Genomic DNA, 26,276 nt, shown 5'->3' on the forward strand with positions numbered 1-26,276 from the left:
AAAAAATAGTCACATTTAGCAAACCTTTGCAACTGGGGAAGAAAATGGTGCACAACATGGAGAAAGTGAGACAATGACAACATCAGTCAACCTCACCAACATGAAGCCACCCAAGATCAGCCAAGGCTCAGCCTCAGAGCTGTTATGAGCTTGTGTATTCATTGGCATGGAGTTAAAACATTCACTTTTGTCCTGGCATCCTTATTGAGTGTTCCTGGAGCTCAATCCATCATCTAAATTGAGTTCTGCCTCCATGAACTGCTAATGATCTGCTAATACATATTTACCTTGAGAAATTACAATCTGTAAAACATGTTGAATATTATTCATAAGCTGATAGGCTCTATATGTTAAAAAGGCATGTTGACATATGATGGAAACATGGGATAGTAGAAAATATATTGTAAATTTGTTCAGGATTTTAAATGGTAAAAGGAGCAACTTCTGTTGTATCATTGCAGTTGAAAAACATCCAAATCCTATAAAGAAGTGGCATTTGAACCCACTGCAATCTCTGAATACCCCACATACTTTACATGAAAAATAGAAATAATAATTTTAATGACTAAACTTAGTCATTATTTTCAGTATTAGCCTGCAGCCAAATGAACTAGCCAATTATAAATTAAGCTATACATTTGCTATTTGACCGAATGCTCATTAGCACATCCTTGCTGATCCATTTGTCAAAAGGGGAATGGACTGCAATGCCAGTATTTATTGCTATCATAGAGAGTTTACTGGTAGTCTTAATAATGATTTCAAATTAACATAATTGACAGTTTAATAATAATTTATTGGTTCTGAACAAACCTAGATGCATTACATTTTTTAAAAAATTCTGTGCTCTGTGCATGTGGTTTAGAACCATCTTGCTGCCAAGAATTCTTATTTGCTCAAAGAAAAGGGATCATTAATTTTTATTGCCAACATAATCAGTTAGATGTTTTTAATATTAAAAAGCTATCTTGCAGAATATAGATCCACTAGAGACTCTCCCTTTTCCACAGCACAATCATTCATGAAAAGGCTCTTTCTTAGGTGCTGCACTTAAAAAGATCATATACGAAGCTGCAAATATTTGTTTAGCGCAGACAACAGAGGAGTTATTTTCAACCAGCTTTCATTCAATGTTCTGCTCCCGAAGAACAACAAACTCAAACAACCAGTGACAGTTGCCAGCTTTGATTAAAAACCATATAAATGATAATCTTCAGCGGACTTAAAGTACAATTAATATAGTGAAAAAAGTTTAACTATCCTTTCAAAGGAAAAACACTTTGAAATTATTAATCAACTTATAAAACCATATGCACAGAATCAAATTTCAAGAAGATAATCCTATCCAGGCTAGTAAATATCAAATCCCACTCATACCATTTCAGTATGGGAAGGAGACCAGAAAAAGAGTAGGTGTCTTTATTAGTCAGCAGTAATCCATCATCGCTCCCTTGTAAGGAGCTCCAAACAGTACCGGCTGCATTTTAAAAATACCATGATAAAAGAGATGAAACATGCACACCACAGTTATCTATGAGTGTGCAGTACAGAAAATATGACAATGTTGTCTATCCGAGGCATGACAGAATTGCAAGCAGAGACAGATCACTGCGAGAGTGCACGAAGGCATTTACTGATAATTACATCCAATTAACCAAAGTTACTCTGACTGTCATTGCTCTCGCACTGATCTTAAAACAGCTCACTCAGCACTGTGAAGAAATTATATAAAGATGCGACAGACTGTGTCAGTCAGACTCACCTTACATAGCTTCTGATACCGTGGACTGGAAATTGCCATCCTTTGCAAATTCTGCAAGAATACTAAAACTTTTTGCAGAGATGTTCTCACCACAGCCATCGTTGCAAGCTTGGCAGAAGGCACTGTGGAATTTACATTATAACTGGTGCAAAAATCATTTTCTTCTTATCAGTGGACTTGATTTGCCAGTTTTGAGCATGCTCACTTTCCATCTTTGAGAGAAGCTTCAAGGAGCTGCACTAGCTAATGTACTCAGAGTAAGGTGAAAGGTTGCCAAAGAATGGTATTAGGCAGTCATGTCCAGAAGATCAATCACACGATACAGAAAAATAAAGAATGAAAGTTATGCTTGCTGCAACCTTGGAAACAGAAGAGATTTCTGAAGACAGCAGAGAGAAATAAAACTTATTTCTTTGAGTAAAACAAATCCAGTCTCCAATAATAATTCAGCTCTGGAGCTAATATTTACCATGACAAGGGGAAGAGGCAAAGAGGAAAAAAAGAAATGAAATATTTGCCTTCTTTGAAAAAAAATCTAAACATAAGTTTGATGTTGTTGCACAGCAGTGCAATAAATCTCAGAAAGAATATCTGTCCTTTTTATACTCCCTTTGCAAATCAAAGCAATACATCACAACTCGGCAGTTCCTAAAGCAAATAAATAAATACACACACACACACACACACACACACACAACCCACGTTTTAAAATTACTGGACAATTTCAGAAATTTTATCCAGTAGTTAACACAAGTAATTACTTCTTCATATTGCAGCTTAAAAGAGAAAAAGATAAATATTTTATTTCCTGTTTCAAAAAAAATACTTAAAATTCTATGTGACTTAAAGGTGCAAAATGGAAACGAAAACCTGCAGATACTGAACATCTGAAATAAAAACCAACTGCTGGGGCAGTAGAAGTGGGGAAAGGGACAAGGAAGATGTTTCAGGTCAATGACTCTTCAAAGCTGGATAAGGAAGAAAACAATGGTGTTCAAGTTGCAGAGAGGAGAAAGGTGGAGACAACACAGATACAGCAGAGTGGTGACTAACATTCAGCTGCCACAATTGCTTTCATTGCTATTGAAGAGGATAATGAATGCTTGTTAATCATAGCTGAAGTGTCAGTGGGAGTGTAAATAAAACTGTAGAATGAGAGCATTTGGAAAAATATTGCTACAACCATTAAATGGTAATCATAGCTTTTGCTGAAAACCTGATATAAATGAGAATGGTGAAAAGTACCCGGTAAGGTCTTTGGAGACAGAAAAATGATTACCCAAAACTTCCAATGTGATTCATTTTAATTCTCAATCCTACTCGACCTCTCTCTGACTTCAACACAGCTTCCTACATTTCTACTTCTCTAGACAGATCAACACTGATTAAATGACATTTATTTCCTCTCGGACCACACCAAAACTAAATGTCATCTGGGCACCCTTGGTCTCTATCCAATCACAGACAAGTCCTTTTATACTCTCCACTCTGTCCAACTCACTGAAACTCAAGACATGTTTCCTTTCCTTACTTTTTCCTGATGTAGAAATATTAACATACAATATTTTCTCTGATCCTCACCACAGATGCTGACCAATCTGTGAGTATCTCCAACATTTTCTGTCATATAAAAGAAATCACTCCAACTGCATTATAGTATGCATTCATCTCGAGAACTGCTGCAGTTGAAGGCGGCAACTTACTTCCACCTTCTCAAAAGCAATCAAATACGGGCTCAGTCTGCGAACCCCATTTGAAAAAAATGACTTGTTCAAACAAAATAATTACACAAGATGAGACTAAACTTCAGAATAGAACACAAACTGAAAACTTAAGTTTAAGCTTTCCTGTTTGCCAAAATGTAAGTGGTCATTTACCTGATAGTGCCAATGTCAATTTTTTTGAAGAGTTATCCAAATCATTCTACTAACCTTGTTCTATTTTCATTCAAATTTTCATTTTCAACCATTTACTCAACTTTTTTTCTGTAATCTACAGTTGAATCTACTTTAGCAATTCTTTCAAGCAATGTAAGTGAGCTTCATAAATATCCCCCAAAAGCTCTCATCCCCTTACTTTCCTCATAAATCCATCTCATCTGGTTATAAACTTGATGGAAAGAGTATCTTTATTTTCTTTTAATTTTGAAAATGTTTAAATGTCCTTTAACTTGATCTGCACAGCACAAAACATCTTTGCTTCACAATGTAGCCAAAATCTTTCTGCATCCAAGGTATCATTTGCAAATATGTTGAAACTACACATTCTTTGTTGTCTGTAATATGCTAGTCTTACATTACAGTACATGTCCTGAAATTTAGCGTATGGATCCAAAATCAGCAAACAATCTCACTTGTAGCAGCAACTTAGTAGAAAATTGTTAAGTTTATAAGCACGTCAAAGAAAAATAAGTTTAAAAATAAACTTTCCCTAACTAAGCAATCTTACAAAATAATAGACTTAATTTCAAATTGTAAAGTTTCTTTGCACTTTGGACAAGAACTTTGCTCTATGGTTTAAATATTTCAATAGAATCCATTAGCTTCACCCAAAATAATGTAAATGTTGGAATGCCAAAATAGTAAAGAAAATGCAGGAAATACAGTCGGCCCTCCTTATCTGCGGGGTATTGGTTCTGAGACCCCCCCCCGTGGATACCAAAAATCGTGGATGCTCAAATCCCTTATTTGACCTGTCTCAGTGCGGTGGTCCTTTGGACCCAGCGGAACCCCGGACTTTTTTTAACGTCTCAATGTGGTGGGCATTAGGATCCAGCTGTGCAGCTCTGGATCTGCTGTGTTTCTGTTCACGAAAATAATCACTTACGCGATTGAAAATAAGGTGCAAGTAATAAATCGATCAGAAAGAGGTGAAACGCCATTGGTCATTGGAAAAGTGTTAGGCTACCGTCAGTCAATGATTGGAACAATTTTAATGGAGCACGTGAAAGGCCCTGCCCTGATGTAAGTTACAATTATTACTAAGCAATGCAGTGGCTTAATTATTGAAATATGTATGTTTCTTAAAGTGTTTTATATGCATAGAAAGGTAAAATATGTACTATATACTAAGAAAAACTTTTGACTAACTGATGCTAAATAATACAGGATGTACCTGTTCCGACTTCAAATCTGACTTAAAGACGGACTCAGGAACTGAACTCATTCATAACCCGGGGACTGCCTGCACTTTTAAGTCATTTCTAGATTACTTATAATACCTAATACAATGTAAATGCTATGTACTTAGCTATTATACTGTATTGTTTAGGGAATAATGACAAGAAAAAATAGTCTGTACATGCTCAAACAACAAGCGCTGGAGAGAGAACTTCCGGGTTTTTCCGATCCGCGGTTGGTTGAATCCGCGCATGCGGAACCCATGGATAAGGAGGGCCGACTGTATTCAGCAGGTCAAGCAGCATTCTTCAAACAGAAACAAAGTTAATATTTCAAGCCAATGACCCTTCACCAGAATGTTATTCTTCTTCAGTTGTTCTTTCCATAAATGCTGCCACTATTTCCAGCATTTTGTTTTCATTTAAAATTACAAAGCTATGAAGTTTTAAACAGCTTTAAATACATTATAAATTATACAGTGTGGCAGAACTGATGAATTCAAGATTTAGAAACAGCCATGTCAAAAACAAATCATGCCATTCTGCATAAAAGAATGCCATTTACTGTTTATGTAGACCATGAAACAGCATTATTTCCACAATCAGTGGTAACATTCCCAGCTGTAGCACATTATTCATTACCTGTGGGATTCTCAAGTGTTACATTCTCAAAATGTAATCCTTCAAGTACAGCTTCAATGTCAATACTTTATTTTTTGAAAACATTCAACATACTCTGACATTTGCTTACACCTATAGAAAATCATTAAAACTAAATGTCCTTCCTCGAGCTTTATTTATTTATAGATATACAGTGCTGAATAGGCCCTCCTGATCCTTTGAGCTGCACTAACTATCAACAACCCGGATTTAACCCTAACTTTATCACAGGACAAATGACAATGACCAATCAATCTCCCCGGTACTGTGGGGACTGTGGACTGTGGGAGGAAAGCAGAGCGCCAGGAGAAAATGCACACATCCCATGGGTAGGCTGGACAGAGACTCCTTACACAGGACTCCTTCCAATGCATGAATAATAGCGTTGTGCTAACTGCTACATTACCATGGCAGCAATAAATGACCACAGAAAGATAATCTGACAAGAATAGAGCAAGACGGCTGGTAGAATTGCATCCCTTCAACCTAGAAGGATGAAATTCAAGACCTTGCATTCCAAATGCCACTGACATGCCCAGCACAGATCCTGAGCCAGAGCAGCTTCCCACATTGGGAGGGAGGTACAGAAGCCTGAAGTCTCACACCATCAGTTCAAGATGCTTCCCTTCAAATATTTGATACTTGTTCGAACTAGCACAACTCTAAATCACTGGAGTTTAGCAACACAAAGACTACTTTGACCATTTTGCACAAAAATTGAATTATTGCTCTTCTCATCGTGTCTGCATACTTCAATTCTATTGTCTCCCTTCGCTCAATCCCTTCCTACCTACATTGGATACTTCCAGTTCCCTGGCCCAGATTGCCTTACTTTCACTATGGATGCAGAGTCCCTGTACACTTTCATTTCCCTATTCTGAAGTCCTGAAAGCTCTCTGCTGTCTTCTTAACAGACTTAACCAATTTCCTTTCACCACCACCCTCCTCTGTCAGGCAAAACTGGCTCTTACCCTCGACCATTTCACTTTAGACTTCTCCCACTTTCTCCAAATTCAATGTGTTGTCATGGGCACTCACATGGGCCTGCCTTTCTGTCAACTATATTGAACAATCCATTATTGAGGCCTACAGCGGTAACACTCCCCAACTTTTCCTCTGCTAGACTGACAACAGCATTGGTGCTGCTTCCTGCATCCATGTTGGGCTCATCAAATTCATCAACTTTGCCTCAAACTTCCCCTGCCCTCAAGCTTACTTGGTCCGTCTTGGACACCTCTCTTCTGAGAAAGACTGTCTGCTGATACCTTTTACAAACCTACTAACTCTCACAGTTATCTTGACTAAACCACTTCCCACCCTGTCACTGGTGAGACCTGATGCAGACTAAAGGACCAACTTGTTGACTACCTTTGCTCTGTCTGCCACAAAGGTCATCATCTCCCAGTGGCTACTCATTTCAATTTGATTTCCCATTTTGACATGTTTGTCCATGGCCTTTTCATGGCAGGAAAGAAGGCCAGACTCAGGTCGGGGGAGGGGGGAGGGAACACCTCACATTCCATTTGGATGGCTTCAACCTGAAAGCATGAACATCTAATTTTCCTGGCAACTTCTCCCTCCTTCCATTTCCATTCCCCACTCTGGTTACCCTCTCACCTTTTCCCTTCTCCTCACCTGCACTTCACCTCTCTCTGTCTCCCCTCCTCCTTTCCTTTCTTTGAAGGTCCACTATCCTCTCCCATCGTTCCTTTGTCTTCAGCCCTTTTGTCCCTGCTTGGTGGCACAATAATATCAGTGCTGGACTCTGAAGCGAAGGTTCCTGAGTTCGAATCCAAGTTGGGTTGAGCGCAGTGCTAGCAACTCAGCCTCAAAAAAACAAGAGTAGCTTGCTAGGGAAACACCATCAAAAGACGGTGCCCCGATAACACCACTGCCGAGTTAAGGGCTATTCTTCGCTTCTTCAGCCCTTCACCCATCTCCCCCCAGCTTCTTACTTCACCCCTCCTCTCCTGTCACCTGATCTCACCTATTACCTGCCATATTATATGCCTCTCCCTCCCTCTCACTTCTTATTCTGGCACCTGCCCCATTCATTTCCAGTCCTGATGAAGGGGCTCAGCCCGAACCATCACACCTGCAGAATTCCCTGTGTTTTCGCTTCTGCTGTGTTCTTACTTGCGAAACTTGGGTTCAAATTTATCTTTTTTTTTAGTGACTATTGCTTATATGATGCTATGTACCTGCTAGTTTGTTTGGTGAGTGTGCCTGTAAGCAAGCTTTTATTTTGCATACACGTACTTGTGCACACGACAATAAACTTTGTCTTTGTACTAATTCGACAAATGTTCCCTTTCCAGATATTTCATTCAGACTTTGTGTCCATGACACTGCTTCAACTAAGATTTTCATATTAACTGTGCATCGACATTTCAGGCCGAGAACCCTCATCAGGACAGGAAAGGAAGGAGGCAGATGCTAAAATATGTTTGGGGGGGGGGGGGTAAAGAGAGGAAGGAGGTGAAGCCAGGTGGGTGGGGAAGGGGTCCTGAATTAGAAGCTGGGAGGTGATGTGGAAAAGGCCAAGGGCTAGAGAAGAAGAATCTGAAAGGAGAGACATGTGGATCATGGGAGAAAGGGAAGGAGGAGGGGCACCAGAGGGAGGTGGTAGGCAGGCGAGGAGAAGAGGTAAGAGGCCAGAGTGAGGAAACAAAGAAGAGGGAAGGGGAAGGGGGGGGGGGATTAATTACCAGAAGTTGGAGAAATCTATGTTCATGCCATCATAGATGGAATATGAAGTATTGTTCTTCCACTTTGTCCTTGACTTTGAAATATGGGACTTTCTTTAAAAAGTTGAAGTTTAGCTACAATTAACAATTGTCTTCTCTCTCAGGCACTGCTTCATGGTCCAGGTTTGCAAATTCTGAGGAGGGAGTTCAAGCAATGTTTTGTCAAAGAAGTTTGACAAGTGTGTGTGGGTGGGCAGTTTAGGAAGTGGTATGCTCCTTCTGCCATTTGCACTGGTTTGAGTTTCTCACAGCAGAACTCAAGGTTTTCATTCCAACCCAAATGCATTTTCTCCATTTTCAGTGGTCAGAGATTCACAATTGTTGAACTTTTCAAAGCATCGCTGAATATTTGTCTGGTTGCCAGTCTCTTACTGAGATGGAACTCAGAACAGCATGCGCATGTGAACATCGTGACATGCCTATCAGAGTTGATCAAGGTCAACTCTGGCTTTGATACTTGAACTGTTACAAGAAGACATATGTTGGCTTGCTTAATCTTCCAGTCAACTGAGGAATTTTGCCGAGTTTCCAAAGCTCTGAGGTGTCTGTTGTGTAGTCCACATCTCAGCAGTGTGCAGATGGGCAAAGGGCAACTGCCGCCTGGCTGAGCAAGAAGTTTTTTTTGCCATATCTGTGGTTTTGATTTTCTAATGATCTATTTCTCAGCTAGCAAAACACTATGCTGGCGCACCAAAGCCACCGATGAATTTAATCATTGACATCTTAACACACTGAGAACTGGTTCCCAAAATACAGGTAGTCCACATTTTCCAGCATCTACAGTCTCGTGTCTCCATACCCTGACCATTATGTATCTCTCAGGAGGCAATCAATGACAATGCATCTGAAAGCACAGCCTAAGATAGTTATGGGGTGTTGCTGTTGGGACTGTCTGCTCAGATGTGTCCCAACTTTATACTGAGCAGTATTAACCACGTATACCTAATTTTAGTCTGGATAGCCACTGCCTAACACCTAAAACACAGATTTGAAGTGGATACTGTCCAAGACAAATGGATGTTAACACAGATACAGTTGCACAAACACTGCAGTTCTAGTCTGCAAGTGCTCACCCAACAGACTCAGGCATAGATGCCCAAGATTGGTGTCTCCTCCTTGCTTTCCCCTACCACACTTCCCCTCAACTATCACCCTGAAAGTTCCTGCCTCTTCAGTCACATTCCTGTCCCCTTACACCTCATCCAACTCAGCCTTAGACCCATTTCCACTAATTCTTGGACTGAGCTCTTCTCTCCCTTTTATCCGATGCTCTAGTCTTCATCTACTGCACCTCTGCTCTTCTTTAGTCCTCCCCTTTTTTAGCTCAGAGAAAATACCCTATTCCATTGCTGGGTGGCATTTCCTTTGGACAGCCAGTGTCAATAGTCCCAGGTCAGCAGGCCAGAGCTGTAGCAGCTCTGGGATAATGACGAAAGCAATGGAGTGGGGAGGGAGTACTGGCATAAGTGTACAGACTGCCTCTCAGTTCTCTCCCCTACATCATTTTACTTTCTATCTCAGTAAGACTCACTCCTGCAATGCATCAATGGCCTGCATTTATATACCTTCTGCAATAACAAAATACTGCATTGCTAATAAACTTCACAACAACTATTCTTTCTTTTCACAACACTTGAACTGAAGCTAACTTGGATTCAGCACAAAAGAGCAATATAACAAAAATATTGCAGCCACTACTTGCCCAATGAGTACGTCTGATATCTGAGGACTGGTTTTTATTTTTCAACTACTCCCTTCATACCCATTAAACTCAAAGAGCCTCTCGAAGTTTCTTATATTGTTCCATATGACTTGACAATCAAATGGAACTCACTAAAATGCACTCCAACAGCATTTTTCAGCAACACTGAATGTTTCTCTGACAGATTTGCCAAAATAACAATAATATTCTATTCAGTTTTAAATGTTAACACTGGCTTCAGAAGTTAATCAAAATAAACTGTCACGAGAGACAGTATTCCAGCCTTTCATAGTTGCCTCCTCAGAATGAAAAATTGCAAGTCATGATCTCAGTCTGTTGAAAAGCCAACATCTCAGATCAATTGTAAAAGAGCTGGATCTCTCTGGACCCAACCCATGCCTTGCACATCATACTGCATACCATCCCCACAGACAATTAACTGCACGGCTTTGAACACCCTCCTGGCATCGCTGCTGTGGCTGGCCCTGCCATTCAGCAAAGCAGGTTGCAAATGATGACTTGACAACAGGCAGGTGCAAACTGAATTTCCAACTAGTGATTTTCAGATTGTCTTTGACAGGTTAATGATCAGAATTCATGTAAACAAAAAAGAACAAAAAAACTACTAAACATTGAATAAAATGACAAATTGACTTAAATCACCTTTGTGAAACAAATCAGAACATTATTTAAAAATTTTACAAAGTTCCAAAGTTCAAAGTAAATGCATTATCTAAATAAATAAATATATTTGCAAATCAGTTTGCAAAAGACAATAAACAATAAATGTAAATACAAAAAGAAAAAGTAAACAATAAATATGAGAACATGAGATGAACCCTTGAAAGTGAGTCCACTGACTGTGGAAACAGTTCACTGATGGGGCAAGTGAAGTTATCCCCTCTGTTCTGATAGTTGAGGGGTAATAACTATTTCTGAACCTGGTGGGGAGAGTCCTGAAGTTCCTGTATCTTCCTTCTGATGGCAGCAGCGAGAAGAGAGCAAGTCCTGGAGAGTGGAGATCCTTGATGTTGGACATTGCTTTCCTCTAACAGTGCTCCATGTAGATATGCTCAATGGTGGGGAGGGCTTTACCTGTGATGGACTGAGCCGTATCTGTTACCTTTTGTAGGTTTTTTCCATTCAAGGGCATTAGCTGTGATGCAGTCAGTCAATATACTCTCCACCACACATCTCTACAAGTTAGTTGAAGTTATAGATGTCATGCCAAATCTTTGCAAATTCTTAAGTAAGTTTCAAAGGTACATTTAATGTCAGAAATGTATATAATATACATCCAGAAATTCTGTTCAGTAGAGTTATGCTTTCTTTGGAATTGCACTTACATACTGGATCCAGGACAGATCCTGTGAATGATGATACAGAGGAATTGAAAGTTGCTAACCCTCTCCATCTCTGATCCCCCAGTAGGGACTGGCTCATGCACCTCATGCATCTCATGTTTCCTCCCCCTGAAATCGACAACCAGCTCCTTGGTCTGGCTGACATTGAGTAAGATGTTGTGGCACCATTCAGCCAGATTTTCAATCTTACACTGATTCATTACCACATTTGGTTTGGCCTACGACAACAAACATGAGTCAGCAAACTTGAATATGACATTGGAGTAGTGCTTAGCCACCAGCCATAAGGTCAAAGAAAGTGGAGCAGAGTGCAAAGCACATACCTTGTGGTGTACCTGTGCTGATAGATTGTGGAGGTGGTGTTGTTGCCAATCCGAATTGACTGGGGTCTGCAAGTGAGAAAATTGAGGATCCAATTCCACAAGGAGGTATTCAGACCAAGGTCTTGAAGCTTATTGATTTTTTAAAGGAATGATGCAATGAATGCTGACCTGTAGTTAATAAAGTACACCCTGGTGTATGCACCTTTGCTGTCCAGATGTTCCGGCGTTGAGTGAAGAGCCAATGAAGTGACATCTGTTGTGCCGGTAGGCAAATTAGAATGGATCTGAGTACTTCTCAGGCAGGAATTGATATGTTTCATCACCAACCTCTCAAAGCACCTTATCACCACTGATGTTACTGCTAATGCACAATTGTCATTGAGGCAGGTTACCACATTCTTCTTGGGTATCGGTATACTTGAAGCTGCTTGAAGCAGGTGGATACCTCAGACTGCCAAAGCTAGAGTTAAAGATCTCAGCGAACACACTAGCAAGTTGATCAGCACAGATTTTCAGTGCTTGGCCAGCTACCTCATCCAGATTCACTCTCCTGAAGGAAGCTCTCACATCAGCCTCAGAGACTGGAATCAGGATCATCAGGTGCTGTGGAACTTGTGACGGTTCCTCTATGTTTTGACAGTCAAAGTGAATATACAAGGCTTTGAGCTCATCTGGAAATGAAGCCGTGTTGTCACTTATGTCACTTGGTTTATAAGAAGTGATAACATTCAAGCCCTGCCACAGCTGTTGAGCATCCTTCATTAATTCAAGTTTAGTCCAGAAATGCCACTTTGCCCGTGGGATGACTTTCTGGAGATCATAACGGCAGCTCTTGAAGCATTCTTGGTCACCAGACTTGAATGCCCCTGAACAGACCCTCAGGACATTGCAGATCACATGGCTCATCCAGGGCTTCTGTTTGGGGAAGACTGAATGATTTTGTGGGCACAGCTGTTTTAATGAAGTCTATTTCACTCAAATCCACAGATGAGGCCTTGAACATGGCCCAGTCCACCAAATTGAAACAATCCTGTAGCTGCTCCTCTGCTTCCCACAGCCACGCCTTTGTTGTCTTAATCTCTGGACCTTTGCTCTTTAGCCTTTGCCTGTGTGTAGGTAGCATAGGATAGCAAGTGATCAGATTTCCCGGTGTTGACTACGCATGGAATGACAGGCATTCTCTTAACTTAAAATAGCAGTGCTCTAGTGTGTTGGGACCTCTGATTCTACAGGTTATATGCTGATGGTAATTGGGCAGTGATTTCTTCAAAAAAGCCTAACTGAAGTTCCTGACTATGATTTGAAATGCATCGGAGTAGACTGTTTCTTGTTTGGAGATAGCATCGCGCAGAATCTCAAGTGCCTGACTGCATTCGGCCAACTGTGGTATGTAAATTGCAGTCAGGATCGCAGAGGAGAACTCCCTTGGTAAATAGAATGGTCGGCATTTGTTCAGTAAGTGTCCAAGATTGGGGGAACAAGTGTACGAAAAATCAGCCACATTAGAGCACCACAGAGTGCTTATCATGAAACACGCATCACCACCTTTTGCCTTTTCCAAATTAGCAGTTCGGTCCATCCTGTGTATCAAGTAGCCTTTGGGTCTGGTCACCATATCTGGCACACTCTGAGTAAACCACATCTCGGTAAAACATAGAACACAACAATTTCTCATTTCTCTTCAATACAGCAATCTTGCCATCAGATCCTCAATGTTGTTCTCAGTGACGACTTCTTACTAAAGGTCAACAAAATGAGCTAGATAGTAGGCATTGGCTACCGAACATCCAAGCAAGGAGAATATTCTATTCCTCAGTTCAAAGCATTGCACTCAGTTCCAAGTTCAGAAACAGAGCTGGAGGTCAGAAGAACCAATTTATTCATGTCATAATGCAGACATGAGATATGAAACCGATTGATGCATACACTGCAGCTAAGGCAGTTCTGTCTCCATCAAACACGGGTTTACAGCACATCTTGGTCATCAAGTTAATTCTCTGCCTCTGTGATTCAATGCTCTATTCAGTTTACAATGGCAGACTTCTACTGTGGCCTTAAATGTCAATCAAAAGTTACCAATTATTATATAATCAATACCTGCTGACTATTGAGCTAATGACTGACAGTACCTGACCAAAAGCCAACTGTAAGAAGGAGTCACTCCTTTGCAAATTTATTAGAAATACTGACTATGTCAGATGAGATGGTTTTGGTGACTGCCATCTGAAATAGTACTAAATGCAGCACTGATTTACAAGACTGATTCTCCAGGCTGTCCCATGGAAACATCTGAGTAAGTCTAGTATAATCAAATCACTAGAGATTAGAAGACTGAGATATGATCTCTTTGATACATACAAGAATTTGAGAAAGATGAAGAGTATATGTTGAAAGACTGCTCGACTTTGCAAGCAATCTGGAATCATGGGACTGTTTCAGGATAAGGAGATCTGCATTTATATCTTAAAAGAGGGGAGATTCCTTTTGTCAGCTTTGAGGATCTCTCACTGAGTGAGACGCAGCTACATATTTATTAAGTTCATGAATAGATGGTGAGATGCAAAAGAAATCAGAGGATGTGGAGTTTGGTTTGGGAAGTGGACAAGGCCCGGAATTAGAAATAATGTATTCAGTCTGCAACTGCTTTACTGAAACTTGTTTCATGGTTTTCATGCTTAAAAATGTATTAAATTTACAGCCAGGGCATACAAAGGCCAAACTACAAAAATAATTAAGTAATTCAAATGTGTATCAACTCCAAATTAAAATAAAAACAAAAAAAGGTTTGAAATTCTCAACAAGAAACGTCAACATGGTATCAACCGTCCATCTCCCTCAAGTATTTTCATCATCTTCATTGTTAATCTGAAATTCTTAAATAATTTTTTTACTTCAGATTACCAGCACCTGCAGCATGATGCTTTGGTCTCCCACATTCATTCAACACAAAAGAATATCTAGAAACAGCTGATGCAGCAATGAATTCCGTAAGTCTTCAAGACAGTACCTGAGGTTTGCACATGAATTTCTGGACCTTTGTTTAAGCAGGGCGTAATGCCAAGGTGGACCTATTAACTGTCATTGCATTTCTAAGTTGCTAACCATTACTGCCGATAATGTACAATGAAAGGTCTGCTCTATTCCTGGTTCATTAATTACTTCCTGAAACTACATGCCTGTGGAGACCTCTCTCGCCATCTAAAAGGTTGACAGAACTCTTACTTTTGCATGAATTGCACAAGGCATCCTCATGTCTTCCACAGAAAATGAAAAATTCATTTTGCATTATACTAACTTCTACCAAATATATTCATATGCAGGATGAATAGCTAAATAAAAAATGCATCTTGATACATCTTATTAATGTATTATTTCTGATACAAATGCTGCATTTCCAAGAATCCATTCAACCAGCCAAGTGTTTCCTATTATCTGAACATTATACTTGCACAACACAATTAATTTTGGCATGACAAAATGCAAAACAGTATGGTTTTGAATGATTCATACCTATGCACGGTTAAAAGCCAATCAGTTTACACACAAAAGTAGAAATACATTCCAAACTAACCTTTACTAAATAGTCATCACCAGGAGAAGCAAGTGATATTTGGTGCATGAATCAAAGCCAAAAGCCACCTCAGTAACAACAGACTTCAAATGCAAAGAGAAAGTATTTCAGGATGTTTATTGTATGCATTTCTCTGGCATTAAATGTATCTTTGAACCCTGTGAAGTGTACCTCGAGTTTTTTTTAATTATGTTTTCAGACAATGTGACTGGGACATGAAGAATACCATGTGAGGAAACAAACAGTATAGTCAATTAGTTGCAAACCACACTTCCAAAATTTTCCTTCGCAGTACAAAAGAAAAACTTCCAAGTTTTGGATCCCACCTTTGCCCACATGGGGTACATAAATGGAATGAAATTTAAAGGAATCAGTTAAGCTAGGGAGAGGCATGCACAGAGGCGTACAACACCATCCCGAGGACAATGAAGCAAATCTGATTTAGTGGGATTCCTGATGCATTTCTGGACATTTTGTAGTGCTATTGTCCAATGGGACCGAATCTCTCGACATAATCTGAAATTATGATGGATGACTTCTGTAGGAGCCATGTATCTATTTTCTGTTCATCCGTATTGTATTTTGTATTGCAGGTTTATTATGGGTAATTTCTCACCTGGGTGTGGGGATGGTAGAAGAGAGTACAGTTACATTTTGGTGCTTTGCCTTTAGTTCAGTTTTTAGTTGATTGGAGCATGGAGCTGGAGGCGCCGGGAATAATATTTTTAGTTGACTGCTTTGACTGCTTAGTTACTCTTCACTTCGTTTTTTGTTTTAATATGTTTAAGAAAACTTGGCTTAAGTACCTTTGAATACACTTAGACTGCTTACTTCGTTATATTGCTAGCCTTAGTTTCATTAGTTTTATTGTTATAAGATAGTTCGTCTTTGTTGGTTTCTCAATAGTGGATCGAGTATACTTCGCTCCCTACGCAACTCCCTTGTCCACTCGTCTCCCCCATACCTTCCCACCGATCTCCCTCCTGGCACTCATCCTTGTAGGTGGAACAAATGCTACACCTGCCCTTACACTTCCTCCCTCACCACCATTCAGGGCCCCAGGCAGTCCTTCCAGGTGAGGCGACACTTCACCTGTGAGTCGGCTGGTGTGGTATACTGCATCCGGTGCTCCCGGTGTGGCCTTCTATATATTGGTGAGACCCAACGCAGACTGGGAGACCGTTTCGCAGAACACCTACGCCCAGTCCGCCAGAAAAAGCAGGATCTCCCAGTGGCCACAAATTTTAATTCCACCTCCCATTCCCATTCTGATATGTCTATCCATGGCCTCCTCTACTGTCAAAATGAATCCACACTCAGGTTGGAGGAACAACACCTTATATACCGGCTGGGTAGCCTCCAACCTGATGGCATGAACATTGACTTCTCTAACTTCCGTTAATGCCCCTCCTCCCCTTCTTACCCCATCTCTGACATATTTAGTTGTTTGGTTTTCTCTCTCTCTGCTCAGCACTCTGCCTGTTCTCCTCTCCCCCTTTCTTTCTCTCTAGGCCTCCCGTCCCATGATCCCTTCCCTTCTCCAGCTCTGTATCACTTTCGCCAGTCACCTTTCCAGCTCTTAGCTTCATCCCACCCCCTCCGGTCTTCTCCTATCATTTTGCATTTCTCCCTCCCCCCACTACTTTCAAATCTCTTACTACCTTTCCTTTCCTGACGAAGGGTCTCGGCCCGAACCATTGATGGTGCTTCTCCTTATAGATGCTGCCTGGCCCGCTGTGTTCCACCAGCATTTTGTGTGTGTGTTGTTATCAAAGTATATCAGCTATCTTTTGTGTATTTATATTCATTGTCTTATTTATTGTGTTCTTTATTTTATTATTTTTCGTGGATTCCAAGTAATAATTATTTCATTTTCCTTTGCACTTGTGTTCTGGAAATGACATCAACTGCTATAAACCTACTGCAAATTATCACGAGCAAGCTGCTCATAAACCATTCAGTGGAGTCAGTTATTGTTCCAATTCAACCTAATGGCAGGAGTTTAAACCTGAGCTACTCAGAAAGATCATTGGAAACTTTGCTGGTTGAGTTTATTGTTAAGTAAAAGTCTTTCCAGGTTAATAGGATCCTTTCTAATTCAAAGATGCGTGTGGCAGTACAGTTGAATCAATGCCCATGACAACCTGCCATTTCTGAGAAAGACATAGCTGGATTTTTTTTCAGTGCTCACATCATGATATCATCTCAAAGACGCATGCTGTTCACTTACACTTTTAATGACAGACATACTTTCTGGCATAGCTTCAGTTTTCCAGCTACTGTATTCATTTCCTCTTTCCTCATACCTCTCAGGTTTTGATTATTTGTGGACAGTGAGTCCTGTGAGTCTAAATATTTAACAGTGAAAATTTATTGTTGCAGTATATGTCTAATATGGCATGAAGAAGGAAAGAGCAGGAACCTTGCCATGAATCTTTAATATCATTCATACACATCGAAACAATTTCACTGCTGAATATTACAGCCTCCCTCTGTACCATCTTTTGGGATAATGACATTACCAATGTTATAACTCATACCAAGGTTACAGGAGATAAAGAGCAATTGAATTTCTGCAGTTTTTCAAATAAAAATGAAATACAGTGAATGATGAAATAAGAGCTGTAGTCTGAAATTTAATAAAATGACAAGGAGAGGAGGGATTAATTGTGCTAAGAGCTTTAAGGACATCCCTAACGCCAGTAAATCTCCAACATGAAAGAGCTTTCAGCCTAAGGCAACAGACTAACAATTGCACTATCATTTTTTAATGGTTACTCAATGATTCTCTTTCATAAGCACTTAATCATTTGTTTTTCAAGTTGAAAGCCCTCATTTCACTACATGAAAGCCAAACACAAGATAAACATCAGAAAACTGAACTACTGTTGGCCTATCCAGCATCTTCTGATTAATCTCTGCCACCTTCAGTATGATGCCATCAAACTAAACTTGCTCTCTTCCACACAGCATTCTATAAGTACTATTCTCTCTGAAATAGCCAAGTCAGCTGATAAATCACTTCCAAGCACAAATTTCCAATCTGCATCTTTGCCCCTGAACATTTTATTTTAATCCTCGTTCCCCCTTTGACTGCTAACTCATTGTCCTTCATCTCCAAAATAGCTCCAAAAAATCTCAAATAGACTTTAAATTGGACCTTCTTCAAAAGACATGTTAGGGTTAGTAAGTTGTGGAAGCCTGGCCACACTTGCGTGTTGCCCCCAGCATATCCTCAGACTGTGCTGGTCATTGACACAAACGACACACTTCACTGGACGTTTGAATATACAATATGACAACAAAGCTAATCTAATCTCTTATAATGAGAGAAATATTTTGAAATTAGTCACTGCCATTTCCACTGGACAGTGACTATTGATTATTCTTCAGTGAAGCTATTTACGAGGCCTCTGTGCCAAGAGACTCTGAAATATTTAAATATAGGAGGGAGCCTTTCAGCCCATTAAACTCCTTGCAGAGCAACCTTTCTAATTCCATCAGCTAATTTGTTTCTTTATTCATCCCAATATCAATCCATCTTGCTCTAAACCCTCAACCCTTATATCATTTAACCTTTACACACTTTGACTTAAATGTAAAGTGTCTCTTTAATTCTATCTTCTTCTCTTTTCCCCATTTCTAACCTGTTTAAAGCCCAAGTCTCTAATCTCCTAATTCTTATGAGTCATCACTTTGAACTACTAACTCTTTCATTTGCAAATAATGCTGCCTAAACTGTATAATATTTCCAGCATTTCCTGTTTTTATTTCCCCTGTTTCATTTCCAGGCTTCTGATGAAGTTTCTAATGAAACAATTAAACTCTTCAGGTACGGTCACGACTTCCGCAGCAAATGAAGGTCATGACTGGGATACTGGAAAGGGATGATAGAGGTGAGCCAGCCAGAAATTCCAAAATCAAGCACCTGTACAATTATTCCTTTGAAATACAAGCAATGACAGCTGTTGCACCTAATACTACTACCTTGATGGGCACAAATATAATGGGTGCATGCAGCTGTAAATGCAATTCAGCCTAATTCACACATATTGGCGCAAGCTTCCAATAAATCTATTTCCTGAGCTTTACTCCTTACAGTCTCACCATGTCCTTTAATACATGCTCAACTGTTTAATCACGTTTGATATCTATTCTGGAATCTTCAAATCTTAAATGTACTTTGAACCATGAATATGATACCACCATTTTCTATCATCCCATTTTATTATTTTCCCAGCTTCTACACAAATGCCCTGTTCTCCTTTGCTTTTTTACTTTGAATTGATTTAGACCCTTTAATTATGGATTCACCATCCATTTTGAAAAATTACTGTACTTAAAATAGCTTGGTAATATAATTCCTCAATATTAAAACCATTGGTATTATTTCCTCTTATGCTTCCATTTCTGAAAAATCCATCACCTTCTCTGGATAATAGGGTGAAAACAAGCAACCTGCTCACATTTTAAAATATCACATTGTTAGTAAAGCAGAGATCTGGGTCATCATCTTGGATGAGAAGCTGACATTTCAGCTGGGCTTTACGTTCATCTTTCGGAGACTAGATGGCATGCAGGGTATCTTCTATTTTCAGTTCCTCTTTTGTCCCGGTGTTCACAGTGATTCTGCTCTGCTTCCTCCAGCAATTTATGTACAACATGCCACTATTGGCCATTACTTGCTTTCTATTTTCATTTCTAAAAGGATCTCTGGTACTGAAAGTATTGGTGTTGAAAATGTAATGTGATCTGAATGGAAGCTCAGTTTAAATCATTTAAACACCATAACATTTTCCTGCAACCTGTATGTAGATTCTTTTAGAAATGACCTATCAGTACTACAGCAGCCATAAAATTTTATTAACAACGTGTGAAAACTTTACCTCAAGGAAGAAATAACCTTGATTTTATGGAAGCCTAATCATCTCACCTGCACCAAATCTATTAATCTCTGCATCACAGACTACCTATTTACATTTTTATGTTTGGAGATATTTAGCTTGCAAAATATGCATAAGCTTTTCAAAGTGTGCATGAGCCAATTTCACAGTTGCAAAGTTCTTTAAATGGAAAATGTGGATGATTTTGAGTTGTTTGAAAGATGAAACACCAGTCAATGTGAATCCAGTTCATTCATTTCCCTAAATAACCAATTAAAACCAGCTGGCTCCTCCAGCTGGCTACGAGCAGAATTACATCTTAAAAAGACCAAATATATTTATTACATTGAAAAGTATTTTCTACAAATGACTAGGATTGCATTTTCAGTGGATTTCTGCAAGCCAAACATACTGCTTCTACTGAAAGTTGGCCTTGTGATATAACCAGGCTTAAGAAACATATATCAACTGCGAATACCCGATATACAGATGCAGTAACCCATCTTTTTTCCTGAAGATGAGCTCCATATAGAGGACACTAACATGAAATCACTTGGCCCTGTCACTTCAATTTCTTCAAACTTCCAACTGTCATACTAATCTAAGATCCACAGTCACAGGGAAACAATTTCATCTGGATTTTCCTTCATATTGCACAACTTAATGAATAAAAATACAGCAGTCATATATAGTTTCTTCAAGTACTGTATAGTTTCCTAATGCCTACATATTACGCACAAGCTGATTCCTCCAACTTAAATAACACATGAATTGAAGCAGCAGCGATCACAAAGCTACCAACTGCAATTCCGTCTCTCTTGAATGTTTGGTGCTATCATCCATTGGCCGAACACACAATCAGAAGCAAAAATCAATCTGCTGTAGGAGCTCATGGGGGGGGGGGGGGGGGGGCGATGGAGGTATTAACATTTCAGGTCAAAGTACTGTATCAGTGCTCAGTGTTTCCAAGATTTGCAGATTGTTTGTTGCTTCAGATTCCAGCATCTGCATCCTCTTGTTTCCATACACCTATTGGACTTACTTTTGCAACAATTAGTTCAGAAGGCATTTATAGGATTTATTTAAATTGTTGCATATGAGATGAACATCCATGAAAGATGCCAGTAAGTAATCTGTTGCAACCAAATCTGTGTTCACACTGAATTGACTTAATCAGTACTCACGTGCCATTGATGCTTCAGTTCCTTGAGTTCAGCACTGTCCTTTGAAGTATCTTCTTTTTGAGCTGCTTTAGCCAAGTCATTAAGATCTCCTTCAATTTCCTGCAGCCACAGTAGGCTGCCTTCCAGTTCCTGCAGCAAGTTCTGCATTTGTTTCAGATCACACTCCAGGTGCCCAACTCTCTCACTGGCTCTAAGGAAAAGAAGGATATAAAACACATTAGGAGCAAAGACACTAAAGTATGGAATATTTTGCAAATAATTACAAGGCTACAACAGATGCTATGAAGTGGGAAGAAATACTTGCACAAATCATCAAGGAATTTTAAGAATTATTTATGATTCAGGTAGCCATCAAATTGTGCCAGAAAGTAAAAACATTTCTTCATAGTCATTTATATACCTACTTGAATTGCTACATATAGAAATAGCTTACCATATTATACAACTTGTCATTTAAGCTTACAACTATATTCCCCTCTCTGACAGCTTCTGGTCAAGTATTCATAGTTTTTTCCATTATCGTTGCCTATCATCTCCACTCAAGTCTACCACCAAGTTTTTATTGATCTGAATTTATCTCATTACCCTTCCGGCTAATTTAGTGCAGAGCACAAACACTAATCGAATGCCATAACGTGAGCAGGTTGTATTGCCTTGTTCATGCAGTTCTGGTTGCTAGATGAAACAAAACATATTGTTCATTCATTATACATTTTTATTAACATTGCATTTTCTTTCCCACTTATTGATCACCCCAAATTTTAAGAATTATTCAAGTACACAGAAGTCAAGCATGTTGACTTGGAAGAACTTAGTGCATTATCTAAAGATAATAATGTATCACTCAGCATAGCCAACCTTATCACACCTTCTACTGGACTGCACCCCCACCACTGAACGTCAGATTGTCACTGAGCAACTGGCCTGATTTCCTCAAAGAAATTCTCTTTATAGAAACAAAGACCGTACACCCAACTTCTATTTCCTCTCAAAGATCTAAAAGCAGATTTGCTTTGCTTCTTCATCTCCTTGTCCATTAACTTCCCATTGTATCCATGACACCACTGATAACACATTGCCAATCTGACAAATTCCAGTTACTTTGACATTTAATCCCTCCACTGCCCCATCTCACATGAAGATAGTCCAAAGGCTCTTCACTTCTTTCTGTAGATATCCAACTAAACCCATTCCATTACTGCTCGAGTTCATTTTATCGAATACATAACAGCTTCCTCGAATTCATTTACTCTCTCTATTGGATAATTAGCAATGGGGAACTTGCATTGGCCAAGGAAATAGTCATTTCTTCACTGGATACATATAACAGACTTTTTCCCCCACTCATAAATCATCGTTACCCCTGCCCCACTGCACACTCGATTACATTGGTGCTGCTTCCTGTTATTTGAACAAGACCCACAAATCTTATCAGCTTTACAACCAACTTTCATCCTTGGATTGAATGGTGGAGAAGGCTTGATGGACTATGGGCCTTTTCCTGCTCCTCTTGATGGACTAGGGGCCAGTTCCTGCTCCTCTCAATGGACTGTGGGCCCATTCCTGCTCCTCTTGAAGGACTAGGGGCCAGTTCCTGCTCCTCTCACTGTGGGCCCATTCCTGCTCCTCTTGATGGACTAGGGGCCAGTTCCTGCTCCTCTCGAAGGACTGTGGGCCCATTCCTGCTCCTCTTGATGGACTAGGGGCCAGTTCCTGCTCCTCTCGATGGACTGTGGGCCTATTCCTGCTCCTCTTGATGGACTAGGGGGCCTTTTCCTGCTCCTCTTGATGGACTAGGGGCCAGTTCCTGCTCCTCTCGATGGACTGTGGGCCTATTCCTGCTCCTCTTGATGGACTAGGGGGCCTTTTCCTGCTCCTCTTGATGGACTAGGGGCCAGTTCCTGCTCCTCTCGATGGACTGTGGGCCTATTCCTGCTCCTCTTGATGGACTAGGGGCCAGTTCCTGCTCCTCTCGATGGACTGTGGGCCTATTCCTGCTCCTCTTGATGGACTAGGGGGCCTTTTCCTGCTCCTCTTGATGGACTAGGGGCCAATTCCTGCACCTCTCAATGGACTGTGGGCCCATTCCTGCTCCTCTTGATGGACTGGGGGCCTATTCCTGCACCTCTCGATGGACTGTGGGCCTATTCCTGCTCTTTAGTTTTCTGTATTCTGTATTCTGTTATACTTCAGTTGCTTCTTGTACTTCTGACCTTGAGTAAGCAGCTTAGTTTTCCATTTGAGCACCCTGTATTGCTTGGAACACCACAATCAGTTAATTTTGGATAAGTATACTGTAGCTCTCTTCCCCTCGCCCCAATAACTTAAATTTGTTTCTTTACTTCTCTGTCTCTTTGGTTTTTAAAAATAAAAGTTTGTTTGGAGAATTTCAAAGACTATCCATCACAGATATTCAATATATTATCTCAAGCCCTTCCCTTCACTTCTCACTTCAGCTCTCACTTCTGAGTTCAAATGAAGGGTCCTTGATCAAAAACATCTGCTTCCTCCCTGCTGATGCTGCTTGGCCTACCAAGGGCTTTCAGAATATTTTATTTGTTTCAATAAACCCTCCATGAGGAAGGGTTTAACTAGATCAGCAGGGGTAGAACTCAAGAGAATCAAGTCAGGGAGTCAATGAGAAGACAGGGGTACATGCAGTGAAAAAGCATAAACCTAGCAATCAGGACAGCCATGTTTACAGTGAAAGGGCAGACAAGATCACAGCTTTAAATTGCATAATTTCAATGCATATCACTAACAGGTAAGGTAAACTAACTCAAGGCATGAATTGTCTCTACGAAATGGGATATTGAGGCCATAATGTCCTGGAATACCAATGCTTTACGTATGACAGAGGAATCGGTAAGAGTGAAGGGCTTTGTAATGTCCCTCCCTTACCCTTTTTGATAAGGGAGGAGGACATGCCAGCACTGCTTAGAGAGAGATTCTGGAATAATCATCTAATAATGCCATTTGGGTGGAACTTACAAATAAGAAGGGCTTTTATCATATTATAGAACACACCCCTACCCCATTATCAGCAGAAACGTGAGGAAAAGATGTGTAAATAAATTCCACACTGTCGTGAGAATAGTAGGATAGAGCCAGTGGGAGATTTCACTTTTCTTGGTATTGACTGGGTCATCCAGATGTGGCCTGGATGGGCTGGAATTTCTGTGTTGCATTCAAGACAGTTTCCCCATGCAATATGTAGATGAACTTGGAAAGAAGCAATACTGGACTTCTTCTTAGGGATCAAACTGAACCAAGCAATTGAAGTACCAGCTGAGGAGCATTTTGGGTCCAGTCACCACAATTCTTTTAGTTTTAAAGTAGTTATGGAAAAAGATAGAACAAGTTCACAGGTTAAACTTCCTTTAGTCCAACAATGGTAAAGCCCTCTCAATCACTGAGCACATCTACATGAAACTTTGCTGTAGAAAAGCAGCATCCATCATCAAAGATCGTCACCACCCAGGCCATGCTTTTTTCTTGCTGCTGCCATCAGGCAGAAGGTACAAATGCCTCAGGACTATCACCACCGGGTTTAAAAACAGTTACTACTCCTCAACCATCAGGCTCTTGAAAAAAAGCAGATAACTTCGCTCCATTAAGGACTCTTACCTAGTGAATTCATGCCCATTATTTATTGTTATTTATTTATATTTGCAGTTAGCAGTTTATTGATTCTACTTACAGTTACTGTTCTATAGATTTGTTAGGTATAACTGCAGAAAAGGTTGTAGGTCAGGGGTGGGCAAACTTTTTGACTTGTGGGCCACAAAGGGTTCTAAAATTTGACAGGGGGGCTGGACCAGGAGCAGATGGACGGAGTGTTTTGGTAATACACCTCATAAGAGAAAATAAAATATCATGGGATATGTAGAAAACATGTGCTTTAATTTCAATTGAAAATGAACAAATGCATTACAACAAAATATCTGTCTTTGAAGTCCCATGGTATTTAGCTATTTATTGAAATGACTTTCAAAACACTGAAAATTAAATTAATAAAATACAGCTTTTTTTAATAGTAACAGTTATTATTTTAAAGCACTAAAAATTCTGTTATCCTTCAAGATATTATCATCATCACTCTCCTCCTGCCTGTCTTTATTTCAAAAATGGTAGGAGATGCAGGTCTACTTGTCCTGCTCCTTCTTATTCAATTGTCCCGTGCCAAAACTCAACAACGGCCAGCACAAGGACAGAACTGTGACAGCGCGCCAGTATGCGGAGCGCGTTATTTGATCTGGAGCCCATTTTTTATTTTGAGAACGTATGTGCACCTGCGCACTACTCATGTCCATCACTTAACAGAAATGACATGTAACATGTAAGGCTTATTGAAAAAAATATTTTCAAATGCATTTTTTACATAACACAACGAAGAAACTTATTTTTAATTTTAATTTCAGTGGAAACAGTGTTGTTAGTCTCCCTTTTTAGCCAGCGCATCAAAGTCTGGATTTAGTTTTGTTGTGGCGATTCTCAGGATCGATCTGAGGTGTTGGTCAGTTAACTTGGATCTGTGGCTGGCTTAGTTGATGTTCATGACGCTGAACACCTGTTCACACAAATAGGTCGAGCCGAACAAAGAGTAAAGCGCAAATGTGCACTGTACCTCAACAAAGGTCAATGTGTAGCAGTGTGCTACATGCAGCACTAAAATTACGACACGGAGTCGGTAACTGCAGTCGAAGAAAAAAACTTTATTCGAAATCCCCAGCCTCACTTTTAAGCCTCCCTCAACCTGCCCCCCCCCCCCCCGTGGCGCAGATGCTCCAAAGCTCTGTGCTCGCAAATCCCCGCAGGCTATCTCCCTTAGCCGGAACGCTGGCTAATTGTGAGCCGGTTCGGATGTGCCAGGAAATGGGTCGCCACAAATGTATATAGAGTGTGTCATCTATTGGGAAAACGCCAGAATTGCGGGGAAAAAACGTTAACAAGGTTTATTAA

At 40.1% G+C, this 26,276-nt stretch overlaps 1 protein-coding gene across 5 annotated transcripts in view; it reads right to left on the bottom strand.

The window, feature by feature from the left end:
- The window catches only part of LOC132402945 (utrophin-like), a 477,671-nt gene that overhangs the window by 203,680 nt on the left and 247,715 nt on the right, over positions 1-26,276 (bottom strand). For all 5 annotated transcript variants that reach the window (XM_059986085.1, XM_059986086.1, XM_059986083.1 and 2 more), the window contains one exon: positions 21,315-21,504. In XM_059986085.1, the coding sequence (XP_059842068.1) occupies positions 21,315-21,504 (190 nt within the window). The remainder of the gene's footprint in view (positions 1-21,314; positions 21,505-26,276) is intronic.

This window comes from Hypanus sabinus, chromosome 12, assembly GCF_030144855.1.
Source record: "Hypanus sabinus isolate sHypSab1 chromosome 12, sHypSab1.hap1, whole genome shotgun sequence".
Classification (NCBI taxonomy): domain Eukaryota; kingdom Metazoa; phylum Chordata; class Chondrichthyes; order Myliobatiformes; family Dasyatidae; genus Hypanus; species Hypanus sabinus.